The sequence below is a fragment of the Pseudochaenichthys georgianus genome, chromosome 13 (genome assembly GCF_902827115.2).
Source record: "Pseudochaenichthys georgianus chromosome 13, fPseGeo1.2, whole genome shotgun sequence".
Lineage (NCBI taxonomy): Eukaryota > Metazoa > Chordata > Actinopteri > Perciformes > Channichthyidae > Pseudochaenichthys > Pseudochaenichthys georgianus.
Window position 1 is genome coordinate 21,382,373 of NC_047515.1, and position 8,793 is coordinate 21,391,165.

Here is an 8,793-nt window from a genome sequence, read left to right on the forward strand (position 1 = left end):
TTGTGAACTACCTCTCTGAAAGGTCCCAATGTGTTCATTTTGATGGACTGTCTTCTGAGTGGTTAAACATTTCTAATGGTGTACCACAAGGTTCTGTTTTAGGACCACTTTTATTCTCCATATATATTAACAGCGTAGGTGATAATGTGGATGAAGCTACTTTACATTTTTATGCGGATGATACTGTGATGTATTGTGCAGGTCCCACCATTAAGGAGGCTGGTGTTAAATTACAGGCTGTTTTTAACACTATTCAGACTCAGTTCTCTGAATTAAAGCTTCTTTTAAATGTGGATAAAACCAAGGTAATGCTATTTTCAAAAGCAAAAAAGACACCAGAGCCTGTTTTAGATATTGTAACTACGCAAGGAACACAACTTGAAGTTGTTGCCTGTTACAAATACCTTGGTATCTGGCTTGATGATTGTCTCACTTTTAAACTTCATGTCAATAACCTGCTAAAAAAAACTGAGGGTTAGGCTAGGGTTCTTCTACAGGAACAAGTCATGTTTCTCGCTTGAGGCCAGGAAAAGGCTAGTCACTGTGACCTTTTTACCTGTGCTGGACTATGGGGATCTGGTCTATATGAATACACCTGCCAATTGCCTGGTCAAGTTAGATGCTGCGTATCACAGTGCACTAAGATTTGTGACAAACTGTAAAGCATTAACCCATCACTGTACCCTGTATGCAAGGGCCGGTTTGCTTTCACTAACTGTACGGAGGCTCAGTCACTGGTACATTTTTATATACAAAGCCATGCTAGGGAAACTTCCATCTTATATCTGCTCCCTGATCTCACGGAGAATTGTAAGTGGCAGTGGTTTTATTAAATATGCCAACTGCTAGGACTGTCTTAGGGAAGACAGCTTTTAGATGCGCAGCTCCTCTGTCTTGGAATAGTCTGCAAATTAAATGGAAACTGAACAATCTGGTGCCACTAAATGTTTTTAAAGCTCGGTTGGATGCTAGTCAATCAGAAGCTATTGGTACCTGTTGATGTGGATAATTATGTAAATGATGCTGTATGATGTCCTTTTGTTGTTCTGTTTATGCTTTTATGTTTCATGTGGAACTACTTGAACAGGTCTCCCTTGGAAAAGAGATCAATGATCTCAATGGGATTTTCTGTATAAATAAAGGTTTGAAATGAAATGAAATGAAGCAAGAAAGAAAGTCGCAAACTAAATTATGTATTGATTGAAACCACCAATTGAATGACTCAAAAAGTGGATTCTTCACAGCTCTCTGTATAATCTTTTCATTCTCTGTGACACAGAGCTCCATGGTGTCCAAAAACTGCTCAAAATACCCAGGAAAATGAGTCACAAAAGTCACAATGTTGCACTGGGTGACATGTCCCAGTATTATGAAAACGGGCACTTTAATATATTGAGTAAATCCCACCAAAAGCTGCTGCACAGCTGAACATACTCAGTAGAGGAGCAAATGTGTATTAAATAGCCCACAACACATGCATCATTCACTCCTGTTTGAGTAACAATTGATTAAAAAAGAGTGCCCAGATGTTAAAGAAGTGTTTTTTTATTTAACTTGAATTGTTTAACAGTTTTTAGTGTATGTCTTCAGTAAGAACCAGTGTCCTTCACAGTAAGACAAATACTGTCCTCGTAAAACCTCTTTGTATAGATCAGTTTAAAGGTCAGATAAATCTGCAATAAAATGTGAGTTGTTTATCTCGAGGCAGAGTAAAACCCTGCACACTTTTAACTTCAGCAGCAGCGAACACACCACTGGAGATGTACACCCCACTGAAGGCCTTTACTCTAAGTGACGCCTTGTGCATCACAATTACCCACACACAGCCCTGCATCAGACCGTGAGTTGACTTTTATTTTCATGTGAATGTGGGCCGCAGTGGCAGACGATGACAGCTTAATTCCCGGGCTGGGCCCCCCCTGCTGGGGCCCACCGTTTGTGTGAGCTGACAGACGGAGATCAGACTGAGGAGAGACGAGTGGGAACCCTCAGAGCGCGCTCAGGTTTCTGGGTGCTGTGAAAAGATTTGTCCAAACTATTCATATCTGACGAAGTTTCCCATGTTCTGCACTGCAGCGGGGTTTTCGTATAATGAGCTCCTCTATCTCTGTCATCTATGCTCACACAACAGATACAGATAAAGCTGACTTTAGTTTAGGTCCTTGCTGCCAGCAGAAACTACACGCCAGTGTTGGACTTTTCTCTCGTCACAAACGAGGGGAAGTGGGGGTCCATCCAATTACTTTGGAAAACGCAGGAAACAGGTAAACAGGTGTAGAAAAAAGAGGAGTGGGGATACCAATTAGGTGACCTCAGTTTAAAAAGGGGTTGGGTAATAGGTGTATTCGGCCAACATGAGCACCTGAGGTAAAAGGGGTCAGAGGGAGCAGGATAAGAAGGATTAACGGTCCTGGGGAACGAAGGTTGTTCTGCTTTGATAGAGGTCAGAGGGTGCAGCAGTTGGGGTGAAAAGGAAAGGCTTCTGGGAATTGTTTTTTAAAATCTAATTTAGCTTTTATTTTCACAAATACATGAGGAATGTGGATATAGCAATGCTGACCTTCTGAAGATGACAGTGGGAAAACCTCTCTCAGGTGCTGAGATGACACGAGTGTGCTTTGTCTTCCTGCTGATGAGTAACGCCGCCTCCGTCTCCACACAGTTTAATGGATACAACTGTGACGCCAGCTACCACAGCAGGTTCCCTGGTAGGAATACTTTCACTTAACATGCTTTCTCGTTAAAATCCATACACTCTTTTGTCTACAGGTATGTTACACAGGTACAACAGGACATTTTTCTCCAAGTGTTAACTGTAACTCCTCCGAAGCACATCATTATAGTATTACACACATGAATAAGGCTTTGAGTGTGTTGAAAACATGAATTAACTGTTACTATGTGTGTTATGAATGCTTTAATAACTATGCCTCAACAGCGTGTGATAACCAGCCTGTATTGATGTTAACTTGTGAGTGTGTCATGTTAAAATGTGCTCCTTGAGACACCTTATTTAGCAACTACCACAGAAGCAGCTTTGAGTATACTTGTCCAGGTGTTGTTATTAATGTTGTCCATGCGTCTATCTTTAGACTGACTTTTATAGTGTCACAACCACGCAAGAGGTAGAAACAACACATTACAGGTGTGTAGTTGAAATCAAAATGAAAGTGGAGTACATAATGGCGGTGGTTTTGGGCAGAGAGCAGTTTTGGGGCAGAGAGCAGTTTTAAAAAGGGGTTATCAGAACAAAAGATAATGAGAAGTTGTTTACCTGTGGCAGCTTTAGCAACAGTAATTAGTTTATTCGATATTTGAAGACGCTGAGATGTGTTCCTCAGTTTAGAGGACTTTATTTGTATTATCCTACCCAATAAATGGTATGAACAAAATAACAAAAACACGTCATATATATGGATTAAATGCAAGTAATGTCAATGTCAATTAGCTACATCACATTGGCAGCAATTTTCAAATGTGGGCAACATATTCACAGATTCATTTCCCCATACATTTGTACAATTTTCACTAATAAAATAACTCCATACTTGTGGCCTGCACTGGCATGGGATAGCTGTAAGAAAATAAACACATGAATCTGCCAATACCTGAAAGCAATCATTAGCCTTTATAATTCAAATAGTTAACCCAAACCTTTTCTCTTTCTCTCCTTCCTGTGTTCCTTCAGGTGAGCGGGACATCAGTGTGTACTGTGGTGTTCAGACCATCACCTTGAAGATCAACTTCTGCCCTGTGCTCTTCTCTGGCTACACGGACACAGATTTAGCCCTGAACGGTCACCACAGTGATGCCCAGTGCCGTGGCTTCATCAACAACAACACCTTCCCCACAGCGGTCCTGTTCAGCATCAGTCTCAACACTCTGGAGGCCTGTGGTAACAGCCTGGTGGTAAAGAATACACAATCACATGACGTTAATGTAATCAATAAGCAACTGCATCTTGTTGTGAATTGAGATGAGATGTTTGTCTCTGCAGGTCAGCACAGCCTACGGGGCCAATGCCTATGGGAACATGTCTCTGGTACAAATTGGGAATGTCTCAGGCTACATCGACACCCCTGACCCGCCGGCTATAATCAGCTACCTGCCCGGCCTGCTGTATAAATTCAGCTGCAGCTACCCGCTGGAGTACCTGGTCAATAACTCACAGCTGGCATCGTAGGTTGCAAGTTACTGCCAAAAAACATCAAATTGTGTGTCAAAAAGAGAGATTTGCCATCAGGAAATACTTATTGGATTTTACCTTTACATTTATTTATTTAATAAGGAAACGATTAGGATTTGTTTATTGTATTAAAAACGATGATGACATAAAGTGCCTGGTTGAGACCCTGAGAGAAATTGTGTAATGTGGATTTTTTTTAATCATTTATTTAACAATTTATATTTTCTTCTAAGATTCAGCTTAAATAAATCAATATATGTGTTGTATCTATTCACAGCTCATCTGTTGCTGTATCTGTCAAGGAGAGCAACGGTACATTTGTGAGCACGTTGAATATGATCCTGTACAACGTGAGTACACTGCTGGGTTCATCCTATTATATAAAATATTTTCTGTGGAAAGGCATGCATTTTGAAGCTTTGAATGAGGAGGGGTTTTTATGTTCATAATCTTTTAATAAAGTCAGTGTACTAATTTTAAATTTTAAATTGATGATTTACTTGATATTTTATTTATTTTCAAGACCAAAACTGACAAATAATGGAATGTTTTTTTCTCTACAATTGACGTGGGCAGTCTGGTTTAGTTTGAGTCAATTCAACTAGTCCGTCTTGTTGCTGCAAATACTCACACATTAGAGCACCAAATGTGTATTAATTTACCACTTGAAATAGTCCCCAAACAGCAGTGCCCAGCTGTGTTAAGAAATGAAAAGCCTTTTTCTATTTAAATGAATGCCCCCTTTACTCTTATAAATTATCCCATTACATATTTTGAATGGAAAAACTGACTTTTCACATTGACTTTTCTTCTTGATCAGGATTCCACCTACAATCAACCCCTGTCTATTCCAATGGCTGGACTGGCTCTGAAAACCAGAGTCTTTGCTGCTGTGAAAGCCACAAATTTAGACAAACGGTACCAGATAACATCTTATTATTTTCTACTGAATGTTGATTTTCTCATCATTTTCAGATGTCTTAAATATTGTTTATGTGGTAGGCATCTATTCCATTACAACAACAACCTGACATATTGGTTATACAAAACATCTTTCCCACCATCATTTTTAAAGATGAAGTCTGTTTTTTCTATGGTTTGCCTGCATTCATTATGCCATTATGTTATTATTATACTTGAAGGCGCCAGTCTGCAGCAGAGAAAGCCCTGATCTGTGCTTTCCCATGTGCAGTTAGATCTGTATCCTCCATCAGGGCTCACAGTTTTGTCCCTCTGCAGGTGGAACATCTTGATGGACTACTGTTACACAACCCCCTCAGGGAATCCTAATGATGAACTTCGCTATGACCTTTTCTTTGGGTAATCTCGCTTTTTTTCCTCTTCAAGATAATGACTTGATAAACCACAAAAGAGTCATTTTCCATTCAGGCTCTCCAAAGGGCTTATCCTTAATGAATGCTACCCTTTCTCATTGAGTGCTTAAGCAAAACCTAGAAGTAAAATATGCAATTTTCAGTGTGCACTGTGCACATATATGAGTATCTGTGTTGGTCTCTTGTGACACAGCTGCTCCAAAGACCCACAGACGACAGTTTTTGAGAATGGGAAGAGTCAGATGGGCCGATTTTCCTTCGAGGTTTTTCGTTTTGTTAAACACAGACACCAGAAGATGTCAACTGTGTTTCTGCACTGCGTCACCAAGCTCTGCCGAGCAGACGACTGCATCATGCTCATGCCGGTGAGTCCAACACTTCTCTGTTTGTGTCTCCTGACATCAATGAGGACTGAATTTGTATGATATGATTGGCAGATTTGTGCGAAACGACGTAGGAGGGATGGAGAGGAGAGCATTGATTCCCCACCAGTTGCATCTGGGAACGCCATCATCACAGCTGGACCAATCATCACCAGGAGTGGTATGAACAATGAAATTACATAAAAAGGAAGAGTTTGACATTTCTGGGATACATTTATTTGCTTTTTTGTTGAGGGTTAGATACAAAGATATCACTCATGTCAAACATGCAGCTACGTTCACCATTAAATATGAAGAACACTGGCTGTCAATAACCCCCTGTAAAGCACATTTTGATATTTACACCATGGTTTTTGTACAGATTAAACACACCAGAAATAACATGTTACTTGGTGAGCTTTAAAGGAGCTTTCAGGCAGTTTTGTTAGCTTACCAAGGATGATGTGTCATTATGTTTCAAGTCTTAATGGTTAGCTAAGCTAATGCTATGGCTTGTGGCGTTAGCTTAATAGATATCTATACAAAAGCCATGTCAATAAAACAATATGTTTGGGCTCTAAAGCTTGCTAATTAACTACTTTTTGTTTTCTCCCAGAGAGTTTGAATGAGGAGATTGTGAGCTTATTGCACAAAGATTAGAAACGGAGAAACCGCTATCCTGGACACAAAAATAGTCTCATATAAACTCATGTACAACATGTGTTTGGGGCTGTCAGTCGATTAAAATATTTAATCGCGATTAATCGCATGATTGTCCATAGTTAATCGCGATTAATCGCAAATTAATCGCACATTTTTTATCTGTTCTAAATCTACCTTAGAGGAATATTTTTCAAGTTTTTAATACTCTTATCAACATATGAGTGGACAAATATGCTTTATGCTAATATTTATTATCATTTGAACAATGACAAATATTCTCATGAATATTAAACACAACAACCTCTGAACATTACAAATATTCGCCTCAATTCAACCTGGAACTTCTCTCATACAATAATACAATACAAATGGTGTGTGTGTGTGTGTGTGTGTGTGTGTGTGTGTGTGTGTGTGTGTGTGTGTGTGTGTGTGTGTGTGTGTGTGTGTGTGTGTGTGTGTGTGTGTGTGTGTGTGTGTGTGTGTGTGTGTGTGTGTGTGTGTGTGTGTGTGTGTGATGGATCGTTGGAGCTATGTGCAACTCAAGGCATATGCTTGAACAGGAGCTGCCTGGACGCTGCAATCATGTTGCGCACTATCCGTGCTAAGTGTGCTTACTTTTCGTACAATGTCCCACTGTCTGGCTGCCTGCATAAAGTCAAGTGCTCGGCGCAGTTGTGTGGATAGAGCGCTCCTCTGTTTTCATTTAGACAGCTCCTTATATCCGTTAGCGCAGCTAGAGCACCAGATGCTAACAACAACAATGCACGTAAGGTCTCTCTCTCGCTCGCTCGGGCCACACATACACACACACCCTCCCGGTCCTCCCAATAGCCAGTCGGTGCCTGCCGGTGAGCGTGGAAGTGTGGTCTGCCACAAGCGGGCGGCAGGAGCGGGGCTGTCAGCATCAGCTAGATGGTATTTTAAACTCGAAACTACGGGGCGGCCGAGGACAAAAAATACACATGCGTTAATCGCGTTAAAATAATTAGTTGCGTTAAAAAATTGTTTACATTTTTATTAACGCGTTATTAGCGCGTTATTAGCGCGTTATTAGCGTGTTATTAACGCGTTATTAACGCGTTAACTTGACAGCCCTAGACAAATTAAACAAACATGATATAAAGTGTTAATTAGTGAGCTTTAGAGGGGCCGATTTGGTTATCTCTGGGCAGAGCAAGGCTTACTATATCCCCTGTTTAAAGTCTTTATGCTTAGCTAGGCTAACCGGGTTCAACTTAAAATCTAACAGACAAATAAGAAAATGGGAATAAGAAAATGGGATCAATCTTCTCAGCAAAAAAGCAAAAATAAACATCCAGGGAGTCATTGAAGATTAGCCTGTAGCCTGTAAAAATGCTTCTAATAAACACTTTCAAAAAATATTTTCCAGATGAAACTCCTGCCAACAACTCCCAACTCGGTAAGCTTCTGTTGTCACAAATGAGAAAATGTTTTAAATATATTCTGTGACTAAGTCCTGTTAAGATAGCAGAAACCATGGACATTTGTGGAAACTCTGGTTATGTTAGGCCTTCATCAAAGGACATGTCTGTTTTAAGGGTCTGCCTTTCTTCACTTTTTCTAACCCCCCCAGCGACCGGTACCCCCCCCCACCCGATGAACCCAGTGACCAGTGCTCTGATCTCGGGCGTGGTCATCCTGGGCGGGGTCAGCGTGGGCTTCTCGCTGCTGTCGCTCCGCCTACTGAAGAAGTCCCGCCTCCCAGCAACCTTGGCATCAGGTGTTTGGAACACCACCTTTAAATGAATAAACATCTGTAAACGATAACAACATGGTACTGACTGTATGTGAAGAATGAGTACACACGTTGGGTTCAAAATATGTATGTGTGCTTTCCTTTTTACACACATTAATAAATGTGGATATTTTATTGTTGTAGGTGTTTTGTATTTATTGCCTTTAATACCTCATTATTCTTGTTTAATTAATTGGCATCTATTGGTGGATAATCACAGTGTTTACAGAAGATGTACACTCATATATATTATGTAAATGATAAAACGTTATTCTTTAGAACTTGTAATAAAAGATTGCATTAGAAATGTTCCCTTTCTCTCTTTGATGCAACTTACGAAAATTACTTGTTTTGACAAAATGCATCTTATTTTTTCCAGAAAATTGAGGAAATTAGCTGATCCACAAGATTAGACTGAAACCAAAACAGCTTATAAACCATTCAAACAAAAAAGGGGCATATATCTTCTGTTTTCATTCAAATAGCAATTAA

General features: G+C 40.1%; 1 protein-coding gene across 1 annotated transcript; it reads left to right on the forward strand.

Annotated features, from left to right (window-relative positions):
• The first annotated feature begins 2,602 nt into the window (after positions 1–2,602).
• zpld1b (zona pellucida-like domain containing 1b) lies at positions 2,603–8,312 on the forward strand. Its single transcript, XM_034098157.1, has 10 exons — positions 2,603–2,708; positions 3,689–3,909; positions 3,998–4,179; positions 4,464–4,536; positions 5,007–5,104; positions 5,426–5,506; positions 5,714–5,885; positions 5,958–6,063; positions 7,936–7,965; positions 8,140–8,312. Exons 1-10 carry the CDS (start codon positions 2,603–2,605, stop codon positions 8,310–8,312), a joined length of 1,242 nt encoding a protein of 413 aa, XP_033954048.1.
• The last annotated feature ends 481 nt before the right edge of the window (positions 8,313–8,793 follow it).

What these genes read in the sequence shown, in the direction of transcription:
- zpld1b (XM_034098157.1), top strand. Translation starts at nt 2,603, where the DNA reads ATGACACGAGTGTGCTTTGTCTTCCTGCTGATGAGTAACGCCGCCTCC. An exon ending in CCTGTGGTAACAGCCTGGTG is followed by an intron (nt 3,910 to 3,997) that starts GTAAAGAATACA and finishes TTGTCTCTGCAG; the next exon opens with GTCAGCACAGCCTACGGGGC. An exon ending in ACTGCATCATGCTCATGCCG is followed by an intron (nt 5,886 to 5,957) that starts GTGAGTCCAACA and finishes TATGATTGGCAG; the next exon opens with ATTTGTGCGAAACGACGTAG.